This window comes from Herpailurus yagouaroundi, unplaced genomic scaffold (assembly GCF_014898765.1).
Source record: "Herpailurus yagouaroundi ecotype Mexico unplaced genomic scaffold, PumYag 186, whole genome shotgun sequence".
Lineage (NCBI taxonomy): Eukaryota > Metazoa > Chordata > Mammalia > Carnivora > Felidae > Herpailurus > Herpailurus yagouaroundi.
The window spans coordinates 9,732,480-9,753,135 of NW_024412417.1; the positions used below are offsets into that span (position 1 = coordinate 9,732,480).

At 45.4% G+C, this 20,656-nt stretch overlaps 1 protein-coding gene across 5 annotated transcripts in view; it reads left to right on the forward strand.

The window, feature by feature from the left end:
• MATN2 (matrilin 2) overlaps window positions 1-20,656 on the forward strand; it is a 130,540-nt gene that overhangs the window by 659 nt on the left and 109,225 nt on the right. For all 5 annotated transcript variants that reach the window (XM_040494072.1, XM_040494074.1, XM_040494073.1 and 2 more), the window contains exon 2: window positions 13,751-13,921. In XM_040494072.1, coding sequence (XP_040350006.1) covers window positions 13,777-13,921 — 145 coding nt within the window. In that variant the 5' untranslated portion in view covers window positions 13,751-13,776. The remainder of the gene's footprint in view (window positions 1-13,750; window positions 13,922-20,656) is intronic.

Below are 20,656 nucleotides of genomic sequence, written 5' to 3' on the forward strand. Positions count from 1 at the left end.
GACTTGGGCTCCAGCGACCCGGGGAAAGGGAGACTTGTTGAGCGGGCATCGGTGTGGTTCGTGTAATACTGGCAGGCCAGATGCAGTCGGATTCCTCCCCTCGGTCGGCTGGTATTTTAATGCCCTTCATCTGGATTTTGTTCTTGGTCCTCCCTCTTGTGTCTCTCCATTGTGGAGAAAGGAGGGAAAGGGGAGGGCATTTTGTGGTAGTTGCTAGAAACCCCAAGGACAATTTGGGGAGGGGGGACCCTCTCTCTTTAAGGTCTCCAGGGCTGGATGCGCAGGAAGGAACCTCCTCGGGAACAGACCCTCACCCTGAACTAACCCAATTGACAAAGTTCCAAATTGTCAGAAAGCAGGGAGCCGGGATGCTTCTGCGCCAAGTGCATTGAACCTGCCTTCTAGGAGATGGGAGGCTGTAGGGCTTACCACCAAGGGCATGGAGTCTGGGATTAGCCTGCCTAACTTCACATTATGGCTGTGAGGCTCACAGGTTAGTAACCTTAGACTTACCCAGCTATGCTATGCCTCAGTTTCCTCATCTGTCTAATGGGGATGATAATACCTACAGGGCTGTGAGGATTAAAGTCCTTAGAACAGTTCCAGGCACAACCTAAAGTGAGTTTCACCACCTCTCTTTCCAGAAAAAGCAAGCCGTTCCTATGACCAGTCACCTCCTCCTCAACTCAGGAAGATAGCCTCTCCACAGATACATGAAGGTGGCAGATAATCCACACGTATTTAACTGGAGTTTTCCATTCAGGAGTCACTCCTACATAGTTCTCCCTGCCTGCTTTCCAAGGGACAGGTTCATAAAACCATATCAAGATCCCAAAATGGGCTTATGGCCTGCCCCAAACAGTCCAGCATGGCTCAATAACTCCCCAAGGGCTTCTGAGCACAGTAGGGTGATTGATGTTCTCAAGGATGACCCTCAGACCTGAGTTCCTTGCTGTGGTAATGGCCTCTCCATCCACTGGGCTGCCCGAGCCAGGAAAATCAGCCCCGTCCTCAGCATCTCCTTCTCTGTTTTCTCCTAGATCTGCTCAGTCACCAGGTCCTATGAATTCCCTCTTGGCCCCTGAAGCTTGGTCCCTTAGAATCCCCTGTTGAGAATGCAGGTATCTGTGGCTCTTCACTACCTGTCCAAACTTTTATTCCTGACGGTAGGATTCAGCCCCAGGCCCCCCAGTTGCCAGGACTCTTATAAACCAGAGCTCCAGGGTTTCTTGCTCCTAGCATCCAGGCCCAGGCAAGCCGGAGCCACTGTGGCCTGGGCTCACGCACTGGGGGTGCCATAGCAGGATCCACCTCTGAGATCTCCTGAGCTGGTTGTCATGCCCTAAGCTCTTACCAGCAAACACCATGTATCTCTCTGTTCCGCAAGAGGTATTTGGAGTGAAGCCCAAGATTTACAGAAAAAGAAATGGATGATTGAGCCTTGAAAAATCCAAAAGAAATAAGAGGGTCTTTGGAGGTTCTAGAAGGAAATCCCACAGTTTCCTAGAAACAGCTCTGGCTGGTGCCTAGGAGAAGGCAAGGGATGAGGCAGAGGTGTGTCTGGAGAAAGAGGCAGAGACAGGCTCAGGCCTCAGGAAAAGCAGACCGAAGAGGGTGTGATGGATGTAAACGCCGGCGGGCACCGGTGTTGGGCGTGCAGCTGGGCAGGCAGTGACAGAGGACATGCTAAGACTCGGGGATGAGTGGTTGGGTTTAAGACCAGTCAAGGGGGTGAGGGAGCCTCTGGTGCTTTCCCCAGGACTTGCTGTCCTCTGGCCTGCAGCACCCGTGTTCAAGAGAGCCCTTACCTGGGACTCCCCACCTTTAGGGAAGCTCAGGAGGGCTGCCCTGTTTAGCATTCATGTGAGAATAGGTCAGGAGGGTCAGGGGAAGAGGGAGGCTGAAGCCCCATACAGAGCAGAGCCTGTCATCACTGTTGCTAGTAAATAGTGCCAGACAGACCTTTCCAAGGAACCAGTTGCCACTTGGAGCTCCAGACTGTGAGGTCATCTTTGAAGCCTGCCATGTGGCTCGGCAGACAGCCACGACTGCCTTACCTGGCAGGACCCTGAGACTCAGGACTCAGGACTCGGGACTCTCAGGACTCAGAGGGAAAGGCAGGGCTGGGCTTGATTCCGGAGGTCTCGGCTGCTGTCAGAAATGGGTTGTGGTGACGATGACAGTGATGACAGGTAGTGCGGGTACAACCCACAGCACACGGATTTTGGCACCTGAAGGAACTGAGTTCCAGTCTCAGCCCCATGTGTGTGTTTGTATATGTGTTGGGGCGGTGGGGGGAGGGAGAGGGAGCTGCTTGGAGTCATTGAGGTTGGCACTGGAACACAGAGCCGGGTCATGGGGCTTTGAGTGCCACAAAGCAGGGAGGCAGCACAATTATTTTTTCGTGAATGTGTAACCAGCATTCTGCTTAATCAGTAGAACGTTTTCAGCACTCCAGAACCCCCCCGCATGCCTCCTTCTGTGCACTGACGCCTATCCTGATTCCTATGATAGAGATTAGTTTTGTCCTTTTTGAATTCTATCTTGTTCAATATTATGTTTGTAAATTTACTATGTTAATGCATGAAGTGGGAATTCATTCTTTTCTCTTGCTGTGTAATATCCACACTCCGCCACAGTGTGTCTGTTCTACTGTTAAGGGTCATTCGCGTTCTTTCCATTCACAGTTCCTTTTGGAAGGGAGCGACCACCTACCCATGTGTCAGTTGTCATAAACTCAATCCAACCAGCAAAGAGACATTGTATGAGGTTATGGGACTGGATGAAGGGTTAATGAGAGAGAGAAAGAGAGAGAGAAAGAGTGTGTGTGTGTGTGTGTGTGTGTGTGTGTGTGTGTGTGTGTACTGGTGGGGTAGGTGGGGGGAGTAGTTGAGGTTAGCATTTACAACATAGGGCCAGATAACAGGGCTTTGAATGCTAAGCTAAGAAATCTAGATTTTATCCTATTGGTATGTGGAAATCTCGGGCAGTTTTTTAGCAAGAGCATGATAAGCATGATATTGTGTTGGGAAGATTGAATTCAGCAGTGGCGCTAGATGGATTCAATAGGAGAGGCTTGGAAACAGTTTGTTAATTAGTATGATCAATTCCAAGTTACAGAAAAAACTGAAATAACAGTGGCTTAAAGGAGGAAGTTTATTTCTGTCTTGCGTTCTAGAAGCCTGGAGGCGGTGAGTTCAAAGTGAGAGTAAAGTCAGGGACCCACACTCCTGTGCTTCGTTATTTTCACCATGCAGCACGGCTTCCGTTTCCGTGGTGGGTCAGGGTTCAAAATGAGTGCTAGGTATCTAGCCGGGATGTTCTCATTCCAGCCAGCAGGAAGGAAAAAGGAAAGGAGGTCATTCCCTCATCCCTCCTTAAGGAGTCTTTTCAGAAGTTGTATGTACCATATCCACTGGAATCCACTGGCCAGCAGGCAGTCACGTAGGCAAGAAGCAAGGACTAGGAGCTGTGGTCTTTGTTCCAGCCCATCACGTGTCCAGTTAAAAGTGGGGTTTCTATTACTAAGGAAGGAGAGGAAGGAAGATACTGGGGGATAATTGGCAGTGTCTGCCAAGAACTTTGTGGTCTCTCTGATGGGAATAAGGTCTGCAACCTTGGTATGGACTGGAGAGGGAAGAAGACATGAGGGACATCACTGAGAAAAAATGGCAGGACTTGGTACTTGAGTGCATGAAAGGGAAAAGAGATATGGAAGGAATATATATATATATATATATAACCATATATACCATAAGATGAAGAGAGTTCCCCCCCCAAAATGATTCCTTGTTTAAAAATGTTTATTTCTGAGGGGGGAGGGGTAGCGAGAGAGGGGGGACAGAGGATCTGAAGCAGGCTCCATGCTGACAGCAGAGAGCCTGATGTGGGGCTCAAACCCATGAGTCGTGAGATCATGACCTGAGCTGAAGTTGGACGCTCAACCGATTGAGCCACCCAGGCACCCCCCAAAAATTATTCCTCAGAAAAGAAGAACTTGCCCTATATTTGAGTCCTTGCAAAGTGTCTCAAAGTACAAGGAATCTATCAAATATTTTGAACAAACCGTCGTTTGGGGAATACACATAAGTTCAAAATGTCTTCAGTCAGTGTGCTGATTTGGGTTCATGTAGAAGTCAATTGACCAAAACAATAAAAAAAAGCAACTCAGATTTTGTAATTATTCTTTTTTTTTTTTAATTTTTTTTTTCAACGTTTATTTATTTTTGGGACAGAGAGAGACAGAGCATGAACAGGGGAGGGGCAGAGAGAGAGGGAGACACAGAATCGGAAACAGGCTCCAGGCTCTGAGCCATCAGCCCAGAGCCTGACGCGGGGCTCGAACTCACGGACCGCGAGATCGTGACCTGGCTGAAGTCGGACGCTTAACCGACTGCGCCACCCAGGCGCCCCAGGTTTTGTAATTATTCTTGAGAGCACAATTTCACAATTGCAAGGATTGGATGATGCTGGATATAATCCTTTAAACAGCAACACAATGAATGAGCAAGTTGCAGAGATGGTGAATTTATGCCTCTGGAACATACACGGTCCTCATGGTATATGAGTGGGAATTGCTGGCCTGAGGTAAAACTTCCAGTGACAGCATCCTATATGGATTTGGAAAGTGCTGGATCTCAGACAACTTAGACACGAGTGAAGATGTTAGAAGACTCAAAAAGTATCTTTAGTGGTGACAAAATATTGATGTTAGGCAAGCATTTGAAAACATTGTCTTAGGAAACAAGACAAAACATTGTTCTATGAAGCATTGTTTAATGTTTTATTTTTATTTTTGAGAGAGAGAGAGAGAGAGAGAGAGAGAGAGAGAGCGAGCAGGGAGGGGCAGAGGGAGAGGGAGACACAGAATCTGAAGCAGGCTCCAGGCTCTGAGCTGTCAGTCTAGAGCCCGACGCGGGGCTCAAGCTCACAAACTTCAAGATCCTGACCTGAGCCAAAGTTGGATGCTTAACTGACTGAGCCACCCAGGTGCCCCTATGAAACATTTTTAATGAAAAGAGCATTATTTGTAAAGTGATGTATTATTTTGTAATTTAAAATGTTTTGAATATGCGTTTGTGACTAAATTGATACTTGAGTTATTATAACTAGATATTTGATATTTTATCTATATCTTTAAAAAATTATATATTTAACTTTTCTCACCCAGACTCTTCCTGGAGCTTCGGAACTGTTCTTTCTGCCTGGCGTCCTTCACCCAGGCAGAGAAACTTGGCTGAGAAGTTTGAGGGAGGCTATCCTCCCATCATAAGAGATAGCCATTGGAGTCACCTGTAGTTAGGCAAATGTAGTATGTATACGAAGACATGAGTTAGGGCATGGCACTTGTCAGCTACAGAACTAAGGCCAGTTTGAGTCAACATTTATCAATCTTTCATTCATCAATAAATGTGCTTATTCAACATTTGTTTATTTTCTAAAAATGTATTTATAAAATTCAGCACCCAGCATGTGGGTGATACAGCGATGACAATGTATGGTCCCAGGGAACAGCTCACAGACTAGGCTGGGAGACAGATATGGCAGCAAGAAAACTCAAGTGCTGGAGCAGACAACAAACCCATTGTCAGGGGTGTATAGGAAAGTTGATCTTCATTGGGAAAATTGAGAACATGTTAGAGAGTGGGTGACACAATGAGCTGAGCCTCGAGGAATGAATGCAATTTTGACTAACGTAGAGCTTCCAGGCCAAGGGACCAGCATGGACGGAGGCACTCAGCTATGACAAGAATCTCAGTTCTTCAGGCCCCAGTGGGAGGTCCGGGGTGGCTGTGGGATTGCCATTGTTGGAGGGGTGGGCAGCAGTCAGTCAAGGAGAGCCTTGACTATTAATGTGATGCAGTAAGGCCATAGATGGGTTCTGAACAGAGGAGGGACAGGACCAGTGGGTGCAAGACGCCAAGCAGAAAGAGCAGTTCTGAAGCTCCGGGAAGAGTCCGGGCGAGAAAAGGAGAGCACGGAGCCTTGCTGTGGCAATAGGACAGTCAGGAGGGTGGGACGGGGAGAGGTGGGAAACCAGGGTTTGCCCACTTGTGAATGTGATGGTGATACGAGGAAGACATGGAGGCTGGCTACAAATTTCCTGGCTGGTGGCTGAGCACATGGGCTACCCTGACCGTGAAAGGGCTTGAGTGGAAAAAGATGAGTTTGAACTTTGGAAAGGCTGAGCTGACAAGCAGGCCTTTTTCACTGGGTGAAAAAATCACAGACAGGCAAGGTCAGGGCGACCTGAAGGCAAAGGGCAGTCTAACATTTAAGGCCACGTGCAAGCCATGGCCTTGAGTCTGAGCAGTGGTTGGGTTCCCATGGCCAGACAGGCAGGAAGGAGGTGGGGATTCCCGTCTCAGGTGGAAGATGAGCCTCGGATCTTGCTGTGGCTCCAGTCCTGGGGGACTCTGTGAACACAGAGAGTGGTTAGCGTGCTGACAGGGGAGGCCTTTGAGGAGCAAAACAATAGAATCCGAGGTCCAAGAATTGACAACATTAGGGAGGCTATTCCAAATCTTTTTTCTAACAAGTAGGCTGCCTGCCTGAGAGATGGCAGGGATAGGCTTTGTCATTTAGCTAAGCTCTCAGGCCTTGGAGCGTATCTTCCCATCTGTGAATCCTAGTGTCCCATTCATAAAATTGGAAACTCATCCACCTCGCAGAATGATTATAGGGGTTAAATGAGATGACAATATACAAAATGGCCAGTTCACGGTGTGGCCCTCCCCCCTTTCTCTTCTTGTCCAGAAGGCAGAGTTTCCCACGTTGGTAGGAGGTCATATCCAGCCTTAGGATCGCAGGGTTGTACTGGCCTGTGGTCCCATTTAGGTTGAGAAACACTGTTTCCAGGTCACGCCTCTCATTTTATGGCTAATTAATTAAAGCCCAGAAAGGTGAGTCACCTAACTGAGGTCACACAGGGTATTGTAATAGGGCCAGGCCTCTCCTCTTAGGGCCCATAGTACATCCTATTGGCTCTGATGCGATTCTACTCGCCTGACCATTTACTTGGAATAGTGATGCCTAGAAGAACCCAGAGTTAGAACAATCTCCTCTCTCTCTTCCCCATTCCCTTGCTAAAGCTAAATGAAAAGATTCATTGTCCCACGGAGAGGAGAAAAATTGTTCAAACAAAAGTCAAAGCTGATGTATTTATTTAAAAAATATTCTTTCCATGACCCTAAATGCTTCATGGAATCTTTTCAGATTGAATTAACCTCTGTTTCCCAGCACAACAATCCTCCTATGCCCATACATGAAGGGACTGTTTCTCAAGCATCAGTCCATTTTCCAGCTAGAACTGGCTCCTGTTCTTCAAATACTAGCAGCTTTAAGTGTCCAGCTGAGAAACATTATGAATATGGGTTCCATGCACTGATTTATTTTTGCTTGTTTCACTGCCATTGCATTTCTTTCTTTTTTTTTTATATATTTTATTTATTTTTTGATAAAGAGAAACAGAGTGTGAGCGGGGGAGGAGCAGAGAGAGAGGGAGACACAGAATCCCAAGCAGGCTCCAGGCTCTAAGCTGTCAGCACAGAGCCCGACAGGGGGCTCGAGCTCACAAACCATGAGATCATGACCTGAGCCGAAGCCAGATGCTCAACCAACTGAGCCACCCAGGCGCCCCCACTGCCATTGCATTTCTTTTTTAACTTGAGAGTGAGAGAGAGAGAGAGAGAGAGAGAGAGAGAGAGAGAGAGAGAGAATCCCAAGCAGGCTCCATGCTCAGCATGGAGCCCAACACAGGGCTCAATCCCACAACCCTTGGATTGTGACCTGAGCTAAAATCAAGAGTCGGATGCTCAACCGACTGAGCCACCCAGGCACCCCTCACTGCCATTGCATTTGTAAAAAAATCTGTCTTGACTATATTGTCATTACTGGTTTTATGTCGACATACATCCAGTATTCTTTCCCCTATTCACTTTAGTTTCTTTTAAACAGCTTTTTTGAAATATAACTTCATGTGATAAAATTCATCACTTTTAAGTGGACAGTTTGATGAATCTGACAAATGCATAAAGCCATGTAACCTCCACCATAATCATGCTATTAACCACTTCTGTCACCCCCCAAACTTCCCTCATGCCCCTTTGTAGCTGATCTTTTGCCACCCACAGGCCCTTGGAACCACCGATCTGCTTTCTGTCATACAATGTTGCTCTTTATTGAATGTTACATAAATAGAACCATTCAGTATATAATTTTTTTGTATCTGCCTGCTTTCACTCGGCATAATTATTTTAAGATTCATCCAGTACCTCATCACTTTAATTGCCAAGTAGTATTCCACTGTATGGATACACCACAATTTATTTATCCATTTGCTATTATGTGGACATTTGGGTTGTCTCCAGTTTTTAGCTTTGATAAATAACGTTTCTGGGAGCATCTGAGTAGAAGTCTTTATGTAGCTGTGTTTTCGTATCTTTTTGGTAAATTCCAAGGATTGGGGCTGCTGGTAGGGAGGTGAAACCTCTCAGTCTCTCCAGGACTGAGGAGTTTTCTGGGATGCAAGACTTTCAGTGCTAAACCATGGACAATTATGGGCAAACCAAGACAATTGGTCATCCTGTGCTATGTCATTTGGCAAGTGTGTTTTAAACTTTAAGAGAAACTGGAAATTTGTTTTCCAAAGTGGCTGCACCATTTTGTATTCTTACCAGCAATATATTAGGGTTTTAGTGTCTTCATATCTTCACCAGTACTTGGTTATATCAGTCTTTTTAATTTTAGTTTTTCTAGTGGACTTGTCATGGAATCTCACTCTGTTTTTTTTTTTTTTTTTAATGTTTATTTATTTTTGAGATAGAGAGAGACAGAGCACATGTGGGGGAGAGGCAGAGAGAGGGAGACACAGAATCCCAAACAGGCTCCAGGCTCTGAGCTGTCTGCACACACACAAACCGTGAGATTATGACCTGAGCCGAAGTTGGACCCTTAACTGACTGAGCCACCCAGGTGCTCCGTCAGTCTGGTTTTTTTCCTTCTGTTTTATTTATTTATTATTTATTATTCATGTTTTATTTATTTTTTAAACTTATATCCAAGTTAGTTAGCATATAGTGCAACAATGATTTCAGGAGTAGATTCCTTAATGCCCCTTCCCCATTTAGCCCATCGCTGCTCCCCCCCGCCTCCAGTAACCCTATTTGTTCTCCATATTTAAGAGTCTTATGTTTTGTCTCCCTCCCTGTTTTTATATTATTTTTGCTTCCCTTCCCTTATGTTCATCTGTTTTGTATCTTAAAGTCCTCATATGAGTGAAGTCAGATGATATTTGTCTTTCTCTGACTGACTAATTTCGCTTAGCACAATGCCTCTAGTTCCATCCACGTAGTTGTGAGTGGTCGTCAGTCTGGTTTTAATTTGCATTTTTCTAATGACTAAGAATGTTGAACATCTTTTCATACAGTTATTTGTCATTAGAAAGTCATCTTTGCTGATGTGACCACTCAAATATTTCACATATTTGCAGGTGGGTTGTTTGTCTTCTTCTTACTGAGTTATTAGAATTTCTTATTGAGTTATAAGAGCTTATATAGTCTGGCTATCAGTAATAGATCAGATATGTTGTACAAATCTTTTCTACCAGCCTGTGACTTGCCATGCCATTGCATTGTAAGAACGGAAACGTTTAAATTCTTTCAGATACTAGCATGTATTTTTAAGTTATATATATTTTTTGTCATTTTATTATAATAGTCATAAAAAAGCACAGAGGTTAATTTCATGTTAATTAAATGGCTTCATATGACAACATGAATAACTTGTACTTTGTATTAATTGTTTTGATTGCATAATGATAACAAGTAGCTAACCTTACTGAGCACTTACTGTGTGCCACTCAGTGTTCTGTGTGCTTTATATATATGGACTGATTTGATCAATGTAGCAACCAGCTCTATTTGTTATCTCCAGTTTAAAGATGAGGAAGCTGAGGCACAGTGTTGTCTGCTCAGTGTTAGACAGCTAGAAGTACTTAGTGCTGTTTATTTTATTTTGTTATTATTTTTTTAATGTTTATTTGTTTTTGAGAGAGAGAGCGTGAGCAGGGGAGGGATAGAGAGAGAGGGCGACACAGAATCCAAAGCAGGTTCCAGGCTCTGAGCTGTCAGCACAGAGCCTGACACGGGGCTTGAGCCCACAGACCGTGAGATCATGACCTGAGCCGAAGTCGGACGCTTATCCGACTGAGCCACCCAGGTGCCCCTTGTGCTGTTTATTTTATTTCCTTTTTAATTTTTTTTTTTAATGTAGGCTCCATGCCCAACTTGGGGCTTGAACTCATGACTCTGAGATCAAGAGTCATATGCTCTACTGACTGAGCCAGCCGGGCACCCCAAGTTCTACTGATTTTTAACTCCCTACCCTTCACCTACTCTTAGTGCCTTTTGGTTAATAATGGGGACCTGAAAACACAAACACTTCTTGAAATCAGCAGTAAACCCGACCATGTGAAATGGTATTGTTTTCTTGAAAATGGTAATTATTCACCACATCTTGGATGTGTGCAAATGTTTGGATTTGAGTGCAAATATGTCAGGTTGGAAGTGGGCTTTGAGAACTTGTATATATTTTGAAATAAATGAAGGTGGACTTTGTATTTGGTCAGTTTGGAGGAAGGAGAGAACATTAAAATAATAAATCACATATAAATAACATAACACACTAATAATGTCATATAAAATATGATAAGTATCCAGGAACCTTGAAAGTAAATAGTAGGTTTAAGACCAGAGAAAGAGGCAAAATCTAGGTTTTCTTTCTTTCCTCAGAAGGAATCCTACAGTTAAAGTTATGAAAAGGGAGGGGCACCTGGGTGGCTCAGTCGGTTGAGTGTCCGACTTTGGCTCAGGTCATGATCTCACAATTTGTGGGTCTGAGCCCCGCATCGGGCTCTGTGCAGACAGCTCAGAGCCTGGAGCCTGGAGCCTGCTTTGAATTCTGTGTCTCCCTCTCTCTCTGCCCCTTCCCTACTCATGCTGTCTCTCTCTGTCTTTCAAAAATAAACATTGAAAAAAAAATTTTTTTTAAGTTATGAAAAGGGACCAATCTAGTAAAGAGTTTAATTTATTTAAAAAGTTGGGGGTAGTAGTTATCAGTAATGAGCCAGTATTCTCTGAAGCTTCACTGCTTTATCAGCTGTATAACCTTGGGCAAATTACTTAACTTCTCTGAGTTACTGTACTAATTAATGACTTAATACATTTAAAGCATTTGGCCCAGTGCCTGGCAAAGAGTAAGCACTGAATAAACATTTGCTATTTTTAAAATAAATTTAATGCTTAGTGAAAAGTGAGCTAGCTCTATACAGCAAGTGTGAAAAACTGTGGACTTTGAAGGTTCACAGGCTTGGGTTTATCTCCAGGTCAGTTCCTGAAAGCAATTCACTAAATTACTGAGTTGTTTTTTTTTTTGGTTTTTTTTTGTTTTTTTTTTTTTTTAAGTTTTGGGAAATGGTCCTTGCCCTGGCCCTGCCCTCTTCCTGCCTCTGACGAGAAGATAGCTATGCCCTTTCATGAATTGACTTCTGGGGACTTGACTTGCAGCTAATTGAGTTTTCTGTTAATCAGAGAATTGGTAATTGGCCTTCTTACCCTGGGTTTGAATCTCTGCTTGCCACTTACTTTAGCTGCATGACCTTGATCAAATCGCTGAGCTTCTCTGAGCCTCAGTTTCCTCATCTCCAAAAAGCAGAAGTAATAATCCTGATTTCTGCAAGATAGGTGTGAGAATTAAATGAAGTCAGTTGGGTGAAATCGCCAAGCACAAGATGAGGACTTAGTAAAGATTTTACATGCAGATGATGTTACTGAATTATTGTTCCTCCTTAAATATTCCCTCCTCCCCACCTAATTTATATAAATTAATAAATTGCTATGATACTTACTCTACACATAGAAAATGGGAGGATAAATTTGAACTTAGTTCCAGGACACTGCCTTCTCCATGAGGTTTTTCCAGGCTGAACAGTCTTGACATCATTCACCATGTGGCCAAGTACCTTTCTCATCTCGTGTGAAGCACTGAGATTGGCCATCCTGTGAAAACCTGGTTGTGACCCTCTCACTGTCCTGCTTAGAATCCTGCTAAGCCTTTATACCAGCTGGCCTCTGGCACCAATACAGAAAATGGGTAAAGGCAGTGCTATTTTGGTAGAGACAGTGCCCCTCTGGTTTGAAGGACCCTTTGCTCCTGTGGATACCTGAAACTCAACTCAGGGTTAAAATTCCTTATGCATCTGAGAGCTTCATGCTCAAATTGGGTTTGATCCTATTCTTCTCTGGTCCCCCAGCCCCCTTCCTCCTTTGCTTGTCCCCACTTCTCCATGGGTGCCAGGCACTATTCTCAATGCTTTAGTTATGTGTATCAACTCACTCAATTAACTAGTATTACCGCATCTTCGCATAAAGCTTGGGAGGTTAAGTAGCTTGCCCAAGGTCATACACAGTTAGTGAGCGTCAGAGTCAAGGCATAAAGCCAGGAAGTTCTATGCCAGAGTCCAAGCCTTTAAGCACTACACCATGCTGCCTCTTAATAGATGTGTGTGGGAGGCAGGGAGGCTAGAAAGCTCACTCTGCAATGCTACGTGAGGCCAGCCATATATGATTTCCTTGGGAAATTTATATATATTAATTTGTGCCATTCACTGTTATTAGACTGAAGGAATAATGTTACTTGTAATGTTCAGATACAATTTTTCCTTTTTCTTAAAATTTTTTTAGTTTATTTGAGAGAGAGAGAAAGAGAGAAAGTGTGTGTGTGCCCGTGTGAGTGAGGGAGGGACAGAGAGAGAAGGAGAGAGAGAATCCCAAGCAGGCTCTGAGTTGCCCAGTGTCTGACGTGGAGCTCAATCCCATGAACCATGAGATCGTGACCTGAACCAAAACCAAGAGGTGCCTAACAGACTAAGCCACTCAGGCACCCCTAGTTTTTCCTTTTTCAAATCCAAGATATAGAATGTGATTATAAATAATTGATAATAAACTTAATTGAGGAGACACTTCAGTATATATATTTTTTTTTCCCCTCAAGTTTTCCATTCGGTCTTACAGATACAAAAGTGATGAAAAATTTTAGTATGCATGCCGTCAGAGTATCCAAGGACCTACTAATGGAAGTTGCTAGAGTTCTTAAGGATCAAACACATAAATGGCATTGTTAAAAGTTTATTTATTTATTTTGAAAGAGCAAGAGCGGGGGAGGGACAGAGAGAGAGGGAGAGAGAGAGAGAATCCCAAGCAGACTCCACACTGTCAGTGCAGAGCCCGACTCGGGGCTCAGTCTTACAAACCATGAGATCATGACCTAAGCTGAAATCAAGAGTCGGATGCTTAACTGACTGAGCCACCCAGGCGCCCCCACAAATGGCATTTTATTTTTTTTATTTTTTTATTTTTTAAATTTTTAATGCTTATTTATTTTTGAGACAGAGAAGAGCATGAGGGGTAGGGTCAGAGAGAGAGGGAGACACAGACTCTGAAACAGGCTCCAGGCTCTGAGCTGTCAGCACAGAGCATGATGCGGGGCTCGAACTCACAGACCGTGAGATCATGACCTGAGCTGAAGTCGGAAGCTCAACCGACTGAGCCACCCAGGTGCCCCACGAATGGCATTTTAAAGACAAGTGGCATGTCTGACACTGAAAAGGTGAAACAGCGGGTCTATAGCACCTAGAATTCAAGGATATCTGGAAATCTCACCCTGCTCTCTCCTCTTCTTGTGTTTGTCACAGCCTTGCCCCTCTTCCTCTTCTTGAAGATGGAGAAGATGCTGGTGGGCTGCTTTCTGCTGGTCCTCGGACAGATCCTCCTTCTCCTCCCTGTCGAGGCCAGGGAGCGGCCTCCCTCGAGGTCCGTGTCCAGAGGGAGACACACTCGGACTCACCCCCAGACGGCCCTCCTGGGTGAGTGTCGATGCCTCTGTCGCTGAAGCAGGAGGGAAGAGGTGGTTGAGGGCAGACGTCCAGGCTAGGAGGGGGACACACGTCAGTCGGGAAGCTCCTCCCTGGGACTCCTGTTGGGTGTGTGGGGAGGGGTGGGGAGCAGATCTCATAGGCAACGGGTGCATGGGGTTTTCCAAATGAAATCGCACCCTTCTATTTCAAGGCCTTCCGTTTAATCTCAGGTTCACGACTTTTCTCCAATACACAAGGAAAAGATCTGAAAAGGTCCTGGTGTACTTATCTGGACAGGGGTGTGATAGGAGTTTTTTATTGGATCTGTTCAGCTTATCTGCATGGCAGCATGGGGAAAAGAGCAGGCCAGCTTGTGGGAGGTGGGAGCAGCCACAGAAGAGAGGTGAGGGCACTGTGAGCCAGATCAAGATATTAAGAATAGAAAAGGTCGGGCTTCTGTTGCAAACATGTTTTCTTCAGGTGAATCTTCCTCTTTCTCCAAGAGAAGGAAAAGGTCATGAAAACACATAGATATGGATAAATGGACCTGGTTGTAAACACGGGCTCTGGAAAGCCCAGGGTGTGGAAGCAATAGGAAGGTTGGCCGGTGGGTTTTGGCATAGACCTGGGTTCAAGTTCTGGCTCTGGTACTTACCAGATGTGTATATTTAGCCAGTGTTGTCTCTCTGAGGTTCAGTTTCCTCATCCATAGAATGGGAATATTAATGCTGACCTCGGAATATTTTTGTGAGGAGAAAATAAGGTAATACATGTAAATTGTAGGTATGCCATGAATGGTAGTTTAACCACAACTGTCATTTTATGAAGTCGTTCTCTGAAACTGTGTTTTATAGCTTGTGGGCCAGCTGACAGAATCGGACTCCCTACGAAGTCCATTGAGAGAACTACCCTATTGCCTGGTAACCTCAGCATTCAAAATTATAATCAGAGACCAGGGGGAACACCAAAAAACTTTGTTTTGAGAGGTTGGAATCCTCACTCATGTTAACTGAATGATGGCCCCTTGATTCTGGGCCTTTCATGTCTTTAGTCTGCTGAGAATCTCCATCTCCATAGTGACTGAAACGTAAGACTTTTGCAAAAATGGCAAGGACTGGAGGATGTTTACTACACTGAAGGGCTTTTTAAAAACATTTTCAAGATGACAAATATGCCTGTCCATCTGTCTATCTATCTAGGTATCTATATCTAGATATCCATATATCCATATATCTATAGCTATACACACACACACACACACACACACACACACACACACACACGGAGGGAGAGAGAGAGAGAGAGAGTGGAAAATGCCTGACCCCTAGATCACCAGCAGTTAGGTTTCTGACGGGGCTTTCAGTATGAGCCACCACACACTTAGCTGGAAAAGCATCTTCCTCTCAGCCCTAAATACCTCCTCCCTCTCCCCAGCCACACACACACTGGGTCTTCCCTAGTTGTCAGCACTCACTGTCCTCTCCTTCACCCCAAGTTCAGGCTCTGACGTAGAAACCCCTTGTCTTCTGACACAAGAGACGGCGTCCTGTTTTGCCAAAGGCATCAACCCCACATCCAGTTTTGCCTCCTGTTTCTCATTTTGCCGGAGAATGCGCTAGGGACACGGAGGAGGATGGAGCATGGCACATGTCCCCACCCCAGAGAGTGGCCAGTGGCTATTCCCGGATGCTCCAGAGGGCTGCTTGACTCGTGAACGTGGTTCAGTGAGAGTTATGAAGCCGGAAGGGCAAACACCACAACTTTGGCCTGGGTCCTCATGTGTCACCTGCTTTTGGTCTCCTTTGACAGGGAACGAAGATACAGAAGCCACATTCGTTGTAGTCCTTGCCCTGGTCATGTGACCTTCTCTTCATTCTTAAAATATGATGTCTGACATTTAAAAAATTTTTTTTTTAATTTTATTTATTTATTTTTGGGAGAGAGAGAGAGAGCACGAGCAAGGGAGGGGCAGAGAGGGAGACACAGAATCCGAAACAGGCTCCAGGCCCTGAGCTGTCAGCACAGAACCCGACGCGGGGCTCAAACCCACAAACTGTGAGATCAAGACCTGAGCCCAAGTCAGTCGCTTATCCGACCGAGCCACCCAGGCGCCCCATATGGTGTCTGACATTTTATGGGCGTTTGCTTTTCTCGACTTTTTGTTTTTTATGTTCTAAACATTGCCCAGGCACATTTCACTTCTGTGGCAAATCATTTTGGCTGTAGTTATGGTATGCACTACATGCTGTATTTCACTAGCTGCTTACTTGCAAGGGTGGTCTGTGCAAGTTTAACAGAGAAACAGAATTGTTTCTTAGGGTAATTCTTCATTTGGGCTTTCTGATTTTTTTAAAGAGAAGTTTATATTTTATGTCTAAATTCAAGTCAGGGTTCCAGTAACAGCTTGAGCCAATTAAAAAAAAAAAATAATGCAGTATTTATCTGCCCCTCCTATGCATGTTTCCAGGCTGCTCATGTGGTAATCAGTGGTGATGTGTGACCACGTAGGCTCCTCCCCGTACTTCATTCATCCATCTGGGGTTTCTGCTACTTGGCAGATGTGGGGGCTTTAGAAAGAACAACTGCCATTAGGAAGTAGTGGGGCAGACAGACATGTAATAAACACTTAAAAATAAACACTTAAAACATATTTTACTTAGTTAATTCATTAATTAAAAAAAAAATAAACCCCCAACATAACCCATAACATAAAATACAGGTATAAAAAAAAAGACATTTTCTAAATTAAAAAAAAAATAGTGAGAAGAACAGCACTGTTCTACGTTTTTATAAACCAATTTAATGTCTGGCTTTTAAAAAAAAATTTAATATTTATTTATTTTTGAGAGAGAGAGAAAAAGCATGCGCAGGGGAGGGGCAGAGAGAGAGGGAGACACAGAATCCGAAGCAGGCTCCAGGCTCGGACCTGTCAGCACAGATCCCAATGCGGGGCTTGAACCCACGAGCAGTGAGATCATGACCTGAGCCGAAGTTGGATGCTTAACTGACTGAGCCACCCAAGCACCCCTAATGTCTGGCTTAATCAAAGGCAGCTGGATTCTCCCCGCATCTAGTCTGTCATGAAATGTTTTGGTTGGACTACATGAAGAAAACATGGCCTCACACAGATATGTAGTCTGACAAAGGAAAAGCATTCTTTTTTTTTTTTTTAATATAATTTATTGTCAAATTGGCTAACATACAGTGTGTAAAGTGTGCTCTTGGTTTCTGGGGTAGATTCCCATGGTTCATCACCTACATACAACACTCAGTGCTCATCTCAACCATGCCTTCTCAATGCCCATCATCCATTTTCCCCTCTCCTCCATTCCCCCATCAACCCTCAGATTGTTCTCTGTATTCAAGAGTTTCTTATGGTTTGCCTCCCTATTTTTCCCCTTTCCCTTTCCCCATGGTCTTCTGTTAAGTTTCTCAAGATCCACGCATGAGTGAAAACATGACACCTGTCTTTCTCCGACCGACTTATTTCGCTCAGCACAATACCTTCTAGTTTCGTCCGTGTTAGGAAAAGCATTCTAATAGCCTTTTCAGATAATCGTGGATATTCTTCTTTGATATGACACCAAAACTTGACAAATGATGGATTCTTAAAGGTTAGTTGCAGAACCTAAAACCACATCAGTAAACTTTTTGCACTCTATATAATCGTGAGAGAATAAGAATATAAAAGGCAAACATTAGTGCTATTATGGATATAGTTCTGACCTCATGGACCCTTTGAAGTGCTCTCAGGGACCCTTACGGATCCCCAGACCACACTTTGCAAACAGCTGGTTCAGGGCTGCATTCCTAGTGAAGTTGGAGATCCTCCCTGAGGATCTGAGTGGGCAGGGGGGAGGAGTGAGGCTGGAGCGTGGAGGTGGGACCTGGTCAGGCATTGGAGACCGCCATGCTTGTGAGGTGGGTGGTCTGAGCTGGAGACAGCCTGGGGGAGGGAACCAAATCACTTAGGGCAGGGGTGGGAATGCCTGGGAGACTTTAACAAGGCAACAATGGTGATCACTGCTGACTCCCTTTCCGTTCACTGTGCCATCTGGACAGTCTCAGTCTTCGTGGGCCGTGGCAAAGGGCCTATACTTGCAGAGGCCACCAGAAAATGACAGAACGCATTCTCTAGCCCAAAGTCCCCTCCAGGCAACAATGCCAGCAGGTGGAATTGGAGCTGCAGGATGGGCTGTACCCAGAGAATAAGCCGGCGGAAGCCTCTAGAATCTTCCCCTCTGGACTCCTCCTTTATCAGTGGCCCACATCCCCTCCCAAACTCCCCACCTCCTCCTTAGGCCCCCTTCAAGGAGGGGCTAACCAGAGGTCATGTTGCCTCCCCCCGAACTACCTCTGTCTTGCATGTGCACATTTTTTCTCTTTATTACTTGGGGGAGGGGGGTGGACCTGTTGCCAGGACAACCACTGGATTCATATCACCCTTTGTGGAAACCTTAACCCACTGTACTCTTGACTCTCCTTACTCCTAGAGCAAGAGTACACAAACTGTCTACACTTCTGCCAGCTGGCTCTCCCTCTTTTGTCTTTTACAAGGTCTTGTTGACACGTGCATTCTTTTCTCAGTTTACCAATGTAGCCCATTTTGTTTCTGCTAACTAACCTCGAAACCTTTTCCTTTCCTTGTGATAGATTCCCCTTCACATCAGTAGTACACACGGAATTCACGTTTATGTTTTAAGAGACAAGTGGGAGGCAGAACCTCTAAAGGAGGCTAGCCCCATAGTACGGTTAACAGATGGTGGGAGCTGAACCACCACTCCCCCAGCGAACGCACACACGTGCACACACACGCACACACTCTGCTAGGGAAAATTCCAGGGGTCAGAGGTGTTCAGGGGTTACAGGCTACAGAATTCAGTGAAATTTAACAACAGTTAACTTACCAGTTAAAAATAAAGCTAATGAAGACAGTCTAAGAACTCATAGCATACAGCCCCAAGTTCTGTTCCTTGGAAATCACAGTACTTATAAGGGACTTACTTCCATCTTTGCACACATTTCCAATTAAATCTGACATCAAAATATTAGTAAAAATGCAATGTGTTTCATATAAGGACCTGAAACCTCCTAAATTAGCCGCATGACTGAAGGAATTGGCTGGCCAAGAGAATTAAGTGTAAGAATGTCCTACTCTCTGTTGCCAATGGCAGTTTTTGCCTACGTTGATAATTATTCACATTTTCAAGTGTTGGCTGCCAGTAAATGAATTTCCACATCCTAAAACAATCCTCCTAATTGACAAGTGTTGGCACTCTCAGTGAGGGAGGAAAAGCACATGCCAGAGGCCATCAGAGCTTTTGGCTCCTCAAGTGACAGATCCATTGAGGCCACAAATCCTACATGCCCTGAAGCCACCTTATCACGATTTGAACTTGTGTCTCATTCCCTGTGCTTTCAGGGGCTTTGTACACTCTCTTTCTTCTACCTGGAATATCTTCCCTTAGCGGAGGCCTGTGCATCAGCCAGGGCCAGCTCTTCCCTCTCCCAACCAGGTGGGACCCTCTTGGCCTCGGCCACAGACACCGCAGGTCCTCTCCCAAGGTGTCAACCCCATCTGCCTTGTATTTCTGGGGGTAATAGTGGCACCCACTCAAGATGGATTCCTATTCTAGTTATTTTTGTACTTGTTTTTACCACTAGACTACAAACCTTTGAAGATAAAGACTGTTTCTCACGTCTCACAGCACCTCTGGAGGCTACTCTCATTTACTGAGCCCCTGCTGTGAGTTGGGACCTGCTAGCTCATTTAATCCGAGAGAAAAGAGATAAAATACTGCAAGGTGGTTACTGGCTTATCTCATTTGCAGAAGAGGAAGCCCAGGCTCAGAGAAGTTAAGCGATTTGGCAAACTTGTCAAGGCTTCTGCAAACCCAGAAAGAAAAGGTGCCCACTGCCACCCCTCTTAGGGAGAAGATGCACGGCTCAGGGGAAGATATGTGTTTGAACAAAGAAGAGGGCACCTCACCCTCGAGCTTGCTTGCTGACCAGGAGTTTTTGAGCAAGCCATGAAATGCCCATCCGCATTTGGAGGTGCTGCTGCTTCTGCCGGTTACCCCGAGGTCTGCAGACCTCAAGGCCTGGCACTGGTCCGTCCTGTCCTCGGGAAAGCTCAGTGCTTGTTGAACGACTGAGAGGATGAGATGCACAGATGGCTGATTTCATCCCCGTTTGGATGCTTCTGGTCTTGGTTCCACTTCTACTTAGCAAGTGACACTGGGCAAGTCGCTCTGTCCTGCAGTCTGTTCATCTACAAAGGGAGGTGGTTGAAGTCCGTGATCTTCATGTCTCATCTAAGGTGTGGTGACATCACTGATTCCGGGCCTCCCAGACGCTCCTTCCCTGGCTCTTGTGGTGAAGCGCCCACTTCGATCCTTGGCTTTCTTCCACTTTCTCCCGGTGGGAGAGCCAAGACAGAGCCATATTCTGGAGACTGAGGGGGCAGAAGTTTGGAGACAGAAGAGGTGGGGCAGTAGAATCAGGTAGGAGGGTGGGAGAGGGGATGAAACAGCAGTATTAGGCAGAGGGGTGGGATAGAGTGGTAGGGTCAGGCAGAGAGGTAGAGGGGACAGGAGGATTGAGCTGGGAGCAGAGGTGGGGAGGTAGGATCAGGCAGGGGTGTTGGGGGCAATAGGAGCAGGCAAGGGGGTCAGGTGAGGCAGTGAGATCAGGCAGAGGGTGGGGGATGGGGGCAGTGAGATCAGGCAGGGGGTGGGGGATGGG